At 48.8% G+C, this 13,478-nt stretch overlaps 1 protein-coding gene across 1 annotated transcript; it reads left to right on the top strand.

Moving 5' to 3' along the window:
• The first annotated feature begins 155 nt into the window (after nt 1–155).
• LOC149993954 (protein fantom-like) lies at nt 156–6,319 on the top strand. The gene is made up of 3 exons (XM_090259921.1): nt 156–228; nt 3,539–3,672; nt 6,004–6,319. Exons 1-3 carry the CDS (start codon nt 215–217, stop codon nt 6,114–6,116), a joined length of 261 nt encoding a protein of 86 aa, XP_090116047.1. The 5' UTR covers nt 156–214; the 3' UTR covers nt 6,117–6,319.
• The last annotated feature ends 7,159 nt before the right edge of the window (nt 6,320–13,478 follow it).

The following is a 13,478-nucleotide window of genomic DNA, read 5'->3' as shown; positions in this document are numbered from 1 at the left end:
TCTTTTCCCAGGCATGGGAGCCGGGCTGCGTCTCTGAAATCAGGTCCTGACACCGATACAGAATGGGACTAAGGTGGCGTCTTCCTGAGTGACTTCCTGTGTGGACTTATTTTTCTTTTTTTCTTTTTTTTTTTTTGGTACAGTGATCTACGTGGATCAAGAAAACAACCAAGCAAAGAGAGACATCTTAAAAGCTATACTACAAAACCAAGACATGCCTCATAGAAGGTACCTATGAGCCTTCTCAATTATCTGATGCTTTCCCTAATGAGGGAGACCTCCGTAGCACGGTGGGGTGGGAAAGCACGGGGTGCGGGACCAGAGCACGTGGCCTCTCTGGGTCTCTTTGGCCCTGCCTGCCACACGGTGCCACCGTCCACACCCCACGGTGCTTTGAAAACCAAAGGCTTAGAGTGCAGAGCAAGCATCCGGTTGTCGTTCAGGTGTTACGGGAAGGAGCCTAACTGGGCCTGCAGGGAGGGCGCTCTTTGGAGCCAGGTGGTTTGGGTATAAATCCTTGTTCCATCACGTACTGGCTGTCTGACCTCGGACACGTTACTGTGTCCCGTTTTCTTCGTCTGTGGAATGGAAATAATAGTGCCCCATGGGGGGGTTGTAAAGACTAAGGATCATATACGGACGATGGAGAGACCGGCCCCTGACACGTGGTCAGGTACACAAATGTTAGCTGCCATCAGTGTAACCAGCAGTAATATTAATGTTAGTATTTTACTAGCTCATCAGCCATTGGGACTAGTTTTTATTTTACTGTCATGGTTTAATAATTCATCGTTTGATGGTTTTTTAATGCCTTATGGGGGGGTGCGAATCTGAACAGGACCCTTTGCAATTCAGGTTCAGCAGAGAAATTATACACTTTTGAGAAAGGAAGAAGACCGGATCTTAGTGTGTCTGTACCTTTGTGTGAGCTCGCAGCCCGCAGGCCGAGGAGGCCCCAGTGCTACTGCGGCCCGCCCCACCCCCGCCAGTGTGGGCTCAGGGCGGCTTGATTTCTCCCCTTGGTCCTCTTCTCCTACCATGCGGCCCAGAAAGCACAGCCTCCCGCTGCCCCCGAAACGGGGCTTCGCCCACCGCCTGAGAGACGCTGGTCCTTCCCTGCCCCAGAGGTCATGGGCGGAGGGTTAAAGGCCTGTTCTGCAAAGAGCTTCCAAACTAACATTTCATCCTCTGTTTCAAGAAGTGGACTGGAATTCTTAGCTCCTAGGCTCCGAGGGCAGCTTTTCATTAACTCCTTGAAATACGCGTTATCAATTTGGGGCAAAACCCTGTGAACAAGCCTGAGGCTCTGTTCTTCCCAGGGCGGTAGGTCGTCCCTCAGGGTTAACCGACTGACTTGGTGACACTGGCTTCCTCCAGTGGCCCTCTGAATGCCAGCAGCGCCCGGGGCTCTCCCGGGCCACACCGCCCAGGCCCTGCCGCCTGCTCCCCTGCGGCCCCGCCGGGCGTGAGCTCTGTCCCCGCGGACGGGCGCTGGGCTCGGCGGGGCAGGCTGTCCGGCCACGTTCATCCACCCGCGTGTTCGCCGTGCCTGCGGAACGTTAGAGCGTGTTGGGAGGGGCCCTCCTTATTGGGGGCGAAAGGCCTTGTTGCCTCAAAAGTGTTTATTTTTAAAAAAACAAATTCTGCTTTAATTTTAAACCTGCCTTTCCTCAGAAGATCTGCCTGTTTGTACCAAAGTAGTTTTAAGATTAACAAAGTCCACAGTACCCCAAATCCCTCTGCACTGTTCCAAACCACTGGGGACCCCAAAGAGCGTTTGTTTATGTCAGTTTATCAATATTTATCCTCTTGTAAATTAAAATGGAGGCTCTTTAAAAATGTTTAAAATGAACTCATTAATGTCAGCGTAAATAGCATATTTTAATGCACACCATTTCCCGAAACGAATACACAGGAGGTCCACGGGAACTGGACAGGCTCCCACTCTCTCACCACTGTTTCCCTGAAGATCTCTAGATGCGTCACAGAGACGCAAAGGCCTGTGTCGTCACTGAGACACCCTGAGGGAGGGACTGCAGGGGCCAAGCGGCCGGGTCAGGGCTGGCGACACCGAGGTGGTTGCTCGGGCAGGCGGCTGGGCGCCCCTGGGACCACCACGGGGGAGACTGGCCTGTCCCCCTTCTCTTCAGGAGAAACTAAGGGGTTTACATTTACATTTTAACAACAGCCAAAAGATAGTTGTTACTTCCGTGACATGCTCAGAGGTCTCATTACTTCCAGTACTTCCTCGTTTAAAAGAATACATATTCTCAGACAGCAGCCTTCTTGACTATGGGGGATAACTTACTAGGCCACATGTAGAGAAGTTTGGCCCATCTTCCCTGACACGGGTAAAATGACATGCACTGTGTAATGACCTCTGCAGAATGCCTCTGCCTCCTGTCCTTACTACATTCGCAAGTAGACCACTGTCACTTTAAAAAGGAGGCAGCACATTGAAATGAGACTTTTAAAAATAATTATTTGACGTCATAGTATTTTATGCATCATACAGATTATTCGCCTTCCCCACTGCCATGCTTCACAGTTATTGGGTGAACAGCTATGACCTCCAGCGTAAGGGGCCTCTATTTCCTAACACGGCCTTAGTAATGGAATGAAATGCTGAACACGTATTTTCAACAAAGTAGTTGAAACTGTCATCGTTTTTACCTATGTGTTTGGAAAGGATATGATTGATTCATCATTTTCAAGGCCCAATTTCTCAGAGACTTAGATTTTTATCTGAGAATGTTATCTAAGAAACAAGTTTCTTCTTTCACTTCTGATTTGGGACAGATACGTTTTGAAAATGGCTAAAATTGTAGTGTACAAGCGTCCGTGGTTTACGCGACGGGGCCAAGACATAATCAAAAGAGCGCTTCGCTGTAAATTCCTGTTGTTTGGTTTGTCCAAGCATGCTTGGCCTCAACACATGTCCTGATTCAAGTCAGCTCCATCAGAACCCCACAATTACGTGTCTAAAAGTAAACTAGAACTTGGATGCCATGGTTGTAAGTTAAGAGGCCACTGAAGTAAAACAAATATTTCATGTTTTCGTTGGGAAGAGCTACAGCATTGACCTAACATGGTGCAGGGAGCACAGTCTCTCTGGTTTATGGAACGCACGCAGTTGGTGAAACTGCCTAGCAGCAAGCCCAGAGCTGTGCATTTCCACAGAAAACATTGCATTGTTATTGAAAACGCCGCCCTAACTCCATGGTCTTTATTCACCTGATCCTGTTCGCCTGGAAAGTAGACGCATCACACAGTCTGACCAGAGAGCATGTGCGTCTGCTTCTTCCCTGCCTCGTAATTTCTTTAGATTCTAGAGATGCATGCTAATCAGCGCTTAGAAAAGTGGGTTACTGTTCATGTGCTGTAATAACTCCAGTAGTTCATATAATAACTTATCTGGCCTCATATCATTTTCTTCTTATTGGACTCACTGGGAATTTCCAGATTTCATCCATAGTGATAAAAGCCCACCAGGGAAGCTTTGTGCCCCGGTGATTTTCTCCATCTCTTCCCTCTCCAGCGTCCGCTTCACTGTGGTCAGCGACCCGCCGGAGGACGAGCAGGACCTGGAGTGCGAGGACGTGGGTGTTGCTCACGTGGACCTCGCCGCGGCCTTCCGGGAAGGGAGGGACGTCATTGAGCAGGACATTGACGGTAAGGGCCAGGGCATTGCCCCGGCTGGGCAAGCTGGCTGCGAGTACAGGGAGTCACCCGTTAGATGAATTCTTTGCAACTCAAGCTGATGTTTTGTTGAAGCTGGAAGTCTCTCCCCGCATCCCTCTCCTGTCCTTCCCCTCTGCCGCCTCTTGAACCAGCGGAGATTTGAAAATAATTAGTCGTGTTTCACAAGGAATTATTTATTGTGTGCGTATTGGGGAGGGGGTGTGACAGACGCGGCCACTGGGCGTTTCCCGTGTTGTTTATGGAAGCCTCTTGCCGCTGAGGCGTGTCCCTCTGCGGGACCACCTCCTTGTCTTTGGCGAGGCCTCCCTTTCCTGCAGCGGAACAGCCAGGTGACACTGTCCCTGTAAACACCTCTGAGTGTTCGGGTCCCTTATTTCCCACCTGGATTTCACCGGGTGGAAGGCCCAGCCAGGCTTAAGGTCTGTCCTCCCTCCCTGTGGGACATGTGTGGAGCGTACTGAAGGAATTGTTCTTCAGGAATCAGACTCTGAAAAATCGTCGTCAGGGGAGGCCTGGCTTGTCCACGATACATGGAGAAATGCGCTGGGTCCTAGTCTCACCGTTACGTTAGCAGAGCCATCTCTGGGAAAGTGCGTGGTTTATTTATTTACGTACCCACGCATTAAAGGAATGCTTAATTACGCACCTAAGTGTCAGGCACACAGTCCAGCCACGGTTCCTGTGTCAAGCTGCTCGTCCTGAGTCCGTGTCAAGTGCTCAAAAGTCAAGCCCTGGCTGGCGTGGCTCAGTGGGCTGAGCAACATCCTGTAACCAGAAGGCCGCTGGTTCAATTCCCGGTCAGGGCACAGGCCTGGGTTGCGGGCCAGGGCCCAGTCCCCGGTTGTGGATGGCGAGAGAGAGGTGACCGTTTAATGTTACTCTGGCACATCAGTGTTTCTCTCCCTTTCTTTCCTTCTCCTGTTCCCTGTCTGTGAAAATAAATAAAAAATCTTTTTTAAAAGGTGCTCAAAAGTCAGGATCGAGCCAAATAAGTAACCAAATTAGACCAAATGACCAAAGTCTGAGAAATGTTGATAAACCAGGCATATCTAATTGCAAGACAGTTGGTCACAGCTTTGTCTGGCAGCCGCAGAAGGAGACGATGAGAGAATTCAAATATTAACCTAAACCAGCCTATTAAAGACACCTAAGACCAAGGGAGTCTGACCAAAATAACCAGAACTACGTACGCTTTATAGCGTTAACTTCCTTCCAGGCAGTTCTGGCTCGCAAGCCATGTTCTCACTGTGCCGGACGGCACGTGGCCGCACGGGTCTGACCTAGACAGCGTTGCGGCCATGTTTTGGGAAACTCAGGCGATCGGCGCCAGTCAGTCTAGGGCTGTGGTGCTTTGTTCTGGGCCAGACGTAGCAGCGAGCAGCCCCACGGCAGAGGGGAGCCCGCGGAGGCATGAGCGGGGCCCCGCTCTGTCCCTGCCTGTGCATTTCTCTGCTCGAGCTCTGTTTGGAGGTTCTCCTCCAAACTTTCTTGGAACGAAACCCACACACATACATACTTATTATAAAGTTCAAGTGAACCCACAAGCAATATAAACAGGAAACTCCGTAGACTCCTAAGTGCTATCTCGCTCACGAAGCCCAGGGGTCCGGCGGGCAGTCACACGAGCGAGGACCGACGCGCACAGAGGGCTGGCCCGCGGGTTCCGAGTCAGCATGGCGCCAGAGAGGGCCCTGCCTGCGCCCGGCGGTCCGCTTAGGTGCCGCCCTCCCAGGAAAGCCCCCCACGCACGGTCAGAGCCTCCGCTGCTTTCCCACGGCTTCGGTTCCTGGGCCCTCCAAGCCAGGCCCCAGACCTCACTGCTCCCGAGTCTGCCGCGTCCCCTTTTCCTACTTTCACGTTAAATCTGTCTCTCAGTGGAATGTCCTCCGTGGAAAGATAAATAACCGGTCCAAATGATGATCCTGTGACTGCTTTACAGCAGTCAGAGCAGGTTCTTCCTTCTCGTATCTTGGTCCCTTTTAGACTTCTGTCTCACTAGCTTAGAAATTCGGACTCAGTGTGGGAACAGATACCCTGCAGCCTTTCCACTCGGCCAACGGCACGATGATCATCAGCTCAGCAGCTTCGGCTCCCCCAGCAACATGGGCGTGGACACGCGATACACGTGAAACGCACGTCTGCGTTCGCACACGGCGGCTTACATTTTTAGACTTCCGAGATGCCAGTGAACTGTGGACGTTTATAGAAGTAGTTGCGTCTTTTTAGCTACTGTCTCAGCTACCCTACCCGAGTAAAAACCTGTCGGGTGACAGCGACATTTTCCTGCTCTTCTCTCCCTAGTGCTGGATGCCCGGACGGGCGCTGGGACGATCGGCCGGCTCAGGGTGACGGTGGAGGCGCTGCAGGCCCTCCGGTCTGTCTATGAGGAGTGCAGAGGTGGCCCGGAGGCCTGACGGACCCCGCTGCCGAGTAAATGCCCCCGTGAAAGCTCATAGATGAGATTCGTGTCATGACTCTGGTGTCTGTCATCTCCACTTCATGCGAAGCTGGGAGGGGGCAGGCCTGCGTTTGAAGGGTTCAAGTTTTATATACTCTTTCATTTATCTTCCTGTCCCCGCTTCCCGTGACCGCCACCCCCAGGATGTCAGACACCCCCCCCCCCCCCAAGAGGGGACACCTTCTCAGTCATTTCTACCTGCACGGTAGCATAAGAGAGTCTGTTTGTATTTTCAACATTTTTTTTGGAAGAACTGAAATGCAATTCCCGTTTTTTTTAATAAGCAAAAAGCATAAATCTTAGAAAAACCTCTGAAAACGAAATACTTTTATGCTATCCTTAATCGTCCTACTAAGTGGTAAGCCTATGACTAGCCTCATTAAGAGTTTTACACTGTGAAGATTTTATTAGAAGCAATATATGAAAATTACTTGGATTAATGTGTTAATCCTCCTCTTTAAAATGCTAATATCCATTTTATGCACATTAAAGCTCAGGGTGCATTTTCTTTGATGCGTGCAGTGTCTATCAATTAAAAATAAAAAATGAGACTTGCCACCAATTTACTAAATTACCGCAGTTTTCCGTTTCTCTTTCTTAAAAATTACAGTTCTTCCTATTTGTATTATTTTCATGGACTTGTGATGGTGATATTGATAGTGGGATCCAGGAATGTGTGTATAGTATATAAAGAGGAGATAGCTACAAATATATACAAAATTTATACTTTGAAAACTTAGCCTTTGACATGGAGAGAACTGATTAAAAGCAAGGCTCAGGGTGATATGCCTAGTTAGACCTGAAAGGAATGTCTTTTTATCATTTTTTACATTTACATCCAGCTTGTGCAGTGCTGGGTTGGATCTGGATAACCGGATTCTCGAAAAGCAGCTCAGAAAGTTAATTTTCTAGCTTTTTCCCAATCTCACTGAAGGATTTAATTGATATTTTTAATGGAGCTGTGAATCAGTGCTGCAAAGGAATTGTCTCTGGAGGTCTAGGATATAATGCATTTCATTTTTTAATTTACTTTTTTATTTGTCATTTTCTTCAAAGGATTTTTATAGGCTGCGGGTTTTTCACTGTTTGCAAACAGGCCGTGTTCCCTCTTAAGCATATGTAAAGTATTCAGGGAGATAAGTAATTTATTAAAATCTACCTAATTTGCCGTGATATATTAAATCTCTGCTTCAGTGATCACAGACCATTTCATTTAGAGAATTAGGCATTCCCTCTTTGTGTGATTAAAGCTCTGGAAAATGAGTTCTTTGCTCCTATTTGTGAACATTCAAAGCCCGCTAATGGCAAGAAGATGGAATAGATTAAGAGACAATTTATTACAGTTGAACAGAGAAAAAAAAGCAGCTATAATGCAAAAATGCAAGTATGAATATCTGCATATAGTTTGAACCATCTGTGCTCTCGTGGCTGCGATAATGACTCTCGTCTTGAGGAGGCTTTGAAATGACATCCGTACAATATTAATTTGTTGATGTACATCGGGGGACCCGTAGCGTACGATGCGGCCACAGAAATCTATCAATTCTGTTCCTACCATCAGGCCTCCCTGCTTGGGGCCTGCCATCTCCGAGCAGAATCACGCTCTCATCGAACTCTGCAAATCTTCCTAATAACTCATTCCTCTGGACCCTTCCCCAGACCACAAGCATCTGCAGCCTAACCCTCTCCAGGCCGAGTAAACAGCCACATGTTTGTTGTCACTTCGGCTGGCTCTGAGCTCATCCTCTTGGCCTCTCCTCCCAGCTTTCTCTGGCTTTTATGCAGCCACGGCGTCATTAAGGCCCATCAGAGTCCCCGCGGTAATTCGAAACAGGCGGATTGTACCCTGGGATTAGCCGAGCGGTTTCGGAGACGTTTATTGTGGTATTCTCCCAGGAGGTTTGTGTTATTGTTTTAAAACATTACATCCCAAACTAAATACCCTTGCTGGAGGGGGGAAGACCCAGATTGCGCTGACTCCTTATCTCGAAGCGGAGAGGGGCGTTTTTATTGGGAGACTTGGGAGATCCAGTCAGCCATGTGGAACGCGCGCCTCAGATAAGATTAGAGGACTAGCCGTGTTCCTGCCTCATTCACGTTTACCGTGATGGATTATTAAAGATTGCTCTCCTAGTTTTAAAATACTCTCGCACTACATCCATGTCCACAAAACTCATTTTCCTAAGTGCCGGGACCGCTGCTGACCCATTCTGCGTGGGCCTGTGGCCTCGGGTGCTCTCCTGTGGACGCCCGGGTCGGGTTGCTGATCTGTCCAGGGACGGTTTTCTGTTTCATCGTGTGTCAACCAGAGCGCATTAAAAAATCCACCGCCTTCTGGGTCCCAGAGCAATGATTTTCTCCTGGAGAGTCACGCCTGACCCACGGCGTGTGGCTCGGGGGCAGGAGGGCGCCGCCGGAGCCCCGCCGCACAGATGCCCCCGTTTCAGGCGACACTCGGGGGACCCACAGCCCGTGCTGAGCCCCTTGGTGAGTGGGCTCCCGGCGCTCAGCACTCAGGGGCCGCACCGCCTTCCGTGTGGAAATATAAATAGAGACGTGATGTGGTGTGTGGGAGAGTGTACTTTACATGTTTTCTTTCTTTTTTTTTTTTTTTTTTTTTTTTTTGCCTACTGTAGTAGAAATGTCAGCTTCCCAGCCACTGTCATGGGAAGCAGTTGACAAAAATAAGTTGTATGGTTTACAGTGTGGTTTACGTGGAGAACATTTCTCCTCACTCTCCGGTTCAACATGTTTTCTAAATTATCATGGTTTACTGCCGTTTAACTTAAATTAGTTTTTTTAAAGAATAAATAGAGAATATATTTAATCAAATAAAGAACAGCCACGTTGGAATTCTGCTGTTCCTGCCATTCATTTCTCACCACAAAACACAAATAATTCCTGTGTGTTCTGCAGAAGTGTGGGCGGAGCCGCGGCCGCGGGACGTGGGGGAGCTCTGTGTGCACCCGTGTTCCCACGGCAAAACATAAATTATGTTCGTAATCTGACATCCGGAGCTGTGACAGTGGGAACCGCTTCTTACACACGTCCTAACAAGAATCCGATTAACATTTTTGTGGATATGGATGGAAAGTAACTCTTTTCAGTCAAACTGGCAGTACTGCTGAATTTAGAATGATTTCCTTATGCACTAGATAGCAAAATGTGAATCATGTCTGTGAACAGATTTGACAATAAAATGTCGTCTTTGTGTGGAATGAAACGACCAGGCGAGGGCTTATGGGGCTATAAAATGATCAAGTGATTGGCACTATGGAGACACCGATTCGCCCCCCACGGTGAGAGCACATCAGATAGGCCCCCCGCGCCTGAGGGCCTCTGACGGCCGTAACAGAGGAAAACAAGGCCCGTGATCTGGGGCAGGTCGGCAACGGGCCTGATTAGACCCGTGAGTGGGTGCCAACAGCTCCCCGCCCCCTTTGTTCAGAGCAAAAACCACCTCCGGAGTCAACCATGAGGTCTGGAGTAAGACAGAGGAGTCCTGGTGGGGAAACTGCCTGGAGAATGTGGCAGCCCGGCTGGGGGACGGCAAGCAACCGAGACGGTATCTGAGCCGCCTTGCTCCAGGGCGACCACCCCCCCAGGACACAAAGACCACAGCCCAGGGCACAGGGACCACGGCCCAGGCCACAGGTGAAAGGACACTGCAGCTTTTATCCAGTTAACCTTTTCCCTGAATTCCAATGCCCTTACCTACTCTTCTCCTTCTAAAAGGGCCCATTTTATACTGGAGTTTAAGACAGTCCGTTAGGGTACAAACCCGCTGTCTTCTCAGATTGCCGACCATCTGAATAAAGCGCCCTAAAGATTCAAAAAACAACCTCCGGGTCAACCAGAAAGCCAGAGCCTATCAAAGCCATGGGAACGAGTGCTTTAAAAACGGAGCCTAAGGGAGCAGAAACTGCCTCCTCCTGACCTCTTTATCTCACAAGAAGCATCTTCACTTCCATTTCAAGGTGCCACAGGCTAAGCCCCTGGGACACCGGGCCTGGTATTGTGACACCTTTGCTCTTGCCCTTTGCTTTCCCCAGGCAACCGTGACTCATGTATTAAGCAGTGTTTCCTCTGCAGTTTCTCTGGAGTAGAATCTGGGTCTTGAAGATGGAAGCCCTCTGGCCACTTCTGCAGCTCTTTGCCCCTCCTTATGCTTGATTGAGACTCGCCTTTCTTGTCTCTCATTGCTGAACGCCTTGAGTTTTCTTATTGAATGGGATGTACCATCCTGATCCTTATTGTTCCCTCATCTACTTTGTTCACCCCTATATTCAGCTGAATACACGCTCCCCCTATTCATTTTTAGTTAGGAAAGCTCCCCCCACCCCTTTCCCTGGGATTACAACCACTTCTTGAGATGCCAGCCCCTGTGACAACTCCAGTAACCTTGCCAAGATGTTCCTTGTGTTAAGACCTGTCTTAACTGGTCCTAACCAGTGTGGCTCAGTTGGATGGATGTTGTCCCACAAAGCGAAAGGTCACCAGTTCGATCCCCAGTCGGGGCACATCTGTGGGCTGTGGGTTCGGTCCCGGTTGGGGTGTGGACAGGAGGCAGCTGATCAGTGTTCCCCTTTCTCACATTGGTGTTTCTCTCCCTCTCATTCTCCCTCCCTTCCCCTCTCTATAAAAATACAAAGACTGGCCTTAATTTAATACAGCAGAGGGTCAGGCTGAGTCAGCCCTTAAGAAACTAAGGGAGCAGCAAGCTAATTCTTGTATCTTTGCTTCTTGTACTTTCTTACGCTGAAGTGACAAAGGCTGTGATTCGGAAAGTTCTCAGGAATCACTGGTAAGGAACTGAAGCATAATGAGTTTTTAAATTTAATTTCAGGAAATATATTATTAAAATCAAGTTTTATTTGGTATAAGTGTTTCTGTCATAATTACGGATGTCATCATGAACAATAGGGAAAATAAGAGAAATTTTAGAAGAACGTGTAAGACTACATACAGCGTAGAGATTTAGAGACTTTTCTAAACAAGGGAGGAAAACAAGCTATAAAATGAGAGATGTATGGAGTATGTAAGTAAAACGAGAATTAATATATATGTGGTTACTGTTCTGGGTTCTAATAGGACAAGGATAACCCACTTTCACAAAACACCTAGGAGACAAAATTCTACGAACTTTACGTGGAAGTCGGAAACAAACATCAGCTCAGAAGCCCCCACCAAGGTGGCAGAAGGCAAGGGCTGGCATAAGAGGAGCGTGAGTCAGGAATCTAGTGGCAGTAGAACACAGTCCCCACCCCCACCCCACCCCTGGGTGCACCCTGAACGGGGACCTACTAAGAACAGGTTTGAAGCCCGGCGGGGCACCGTACTGGTTACCGGGCAAGTGAGAGGAAGGGTCTCGGAAAGCGCAGGGGACCAGAGGCAGCAGCCTTGGGAAGACACCTTGCGCTTTGCAGAGGCGAGGGACCCTTCGGAGACATAGTAAGCAAGTGAGAGAAGAACAGTGGGAAGCGTGGGCCCCTGAGAAACAACACGGATGGAATGGCATCGAGAGCAATAACAATCGGACGTTTATTAAAGAAAACCACACTTCATCGTAGCACCAGAAGAGGACGCTCTTGAGCTAAGGACGCTTGCAGGCCACCCAGGCTCCCCCGGGGGCCCATGTGACTGGTTATCTGCCCTGGCCAGGGCAGAAGAATCCCAAACAAGTTTTAATTTTAAAAGAAAAAGAATCCTGCATCCCTCTCCCAGAAGAAATAAAAATGAGAATCAGAACTTTTCTGCAGGATGGAGTTGTACTTGAACAACGGGGAATTTGATGGCTTGGACCACCCTTTCGGTTAAGAAGAACTAGAAAAGCTGGTTTTGTACACACACACGCACGCACGCTATAAATACAATCTGGGAACAGCACAGCACTGAGGGTGAGCCAGGCGTGAAGGCTGACTTCCTCCCAGAGGCATCTGCCAACCGGAAAGCAAGGTCAAGAGGCTCAGAGGCTGACCAGGGCTTTCACCAGACGTGGGGCTTTGAAGACCAAAAGTTGCAATTTAGGGCCCACCAAAGACGTAGGCGCCCCAGTAAATCCTCCAGGCTCAAATTCCGCCCCCCCCAAATGATTTCTACTTTTTTTTAACATACTGTGGTACACATATAAAATGAGGCCCCCAAGGAGACGAGAGCACATGCTGAGGACGAAGAAGACAAGGGAAACACGCATCGGTGGCCCAGAAGATGGAGGCACCAGCTATGAACTTCAAAAGGTTACTTCGTACGTTCGTGGTTAGAAGGCGGTCCTAACAAATTTGACATGGAATTGGACATCGGTTAAAAAGAACCAAGTGCGAATTTTATAAGTGTAACTGAAATTAAGGTTCACTAAGTGGACCTAGCAGCAAATCAGACACAATTTAAGAGAAAATTAAAACTAAAAATAAAATCGAGAAGATATTCATTCTGATGCCTGGAAAGAAATGGAAAATAGTTAAAAGAAAAAGGCAGGGGGGAGGTTAAAAGACATGGGATTGTGTGGAAAGTTATACCTATAATTGAAGGAGAGGAAAAAGGGAATGAGAATCAACATTCCAAGAGATCATGGCTAAGAATCTTCCAGAATACACATAAGGCATAGCTATGAGAATGACTCAGTCCAGTCTGCCCAAGCCGGGTAGACACGAGAAAATCACTGAAGGCACCCGAGAGAGAAACTGAAATCCAAAGACAAAGAGGAAATTGTAAAAGCAGTAGACCACACTGAGAGCGGACGTCTTCACCAGCACAGGGGAAGCCATTAGGAAATAGTATGAAACACCTCGTGGGCCCTACCTCCATCCTGCCTCTTTACCTGTTATTCACAGACACGGAGGTGAACACCCCAGGGGAACTCTTGACCCATGGGAGCCAGGGGCCAGTGGATAAACACTTCCCCTTTCCTCTGATGACACCCCAGAGGCCCCGTCACCAGGGTTTCCGCAGAAGGAAGGCCCATCACTCACAGATGAACCTGCTAATACAACTTGGTCCCGGCTTTCCTTCGCCTAGGCTTGATTCCTCCCAGCCTCCCCTTCTCCGTCTAGGTCCGTTTCCCAGGTCAGGTGCCTACACGCCAGCCCTTGTTGCAGGCTGGCCATGCCCTGGGGAGCCCGGGCTGAGAGTCGATGCCGGGAGTGGCCCTAAGAACAGAACATGGGGATGGGACTCCGAAACTGGGCCACTCACTAATGAGATGGCAAAAAGGATGACACTACTTAAGGTAAGTGGTGTGATAAATCCGGGCATGTGACAGTCTTAATGATGGCATTTTAAGATGGCGGGGGACAGGGAAGCTTTGGGTTATCAGCTATTT

This window comes from Furipterus horrens, unplaced genomic scaffold (genome assembly GCF_987537825.1).
Source record: "Furipterus horrens unplaced genomic scaffold, mFurHor1.1.pri manual_scaffold_13, whole genome shotgun sequence".
In the NCBI taxonomy this organism is placed as follows: domain Eukaryota; kingdom Metazoa; phylum Chordata; class Mammalia; order Chiroptera; family Furipteridae; genus Furipterus; species Furipterus horrens.
This window is presented reverse-complemented; position numbering and strand designations above follow the sequence as displayed.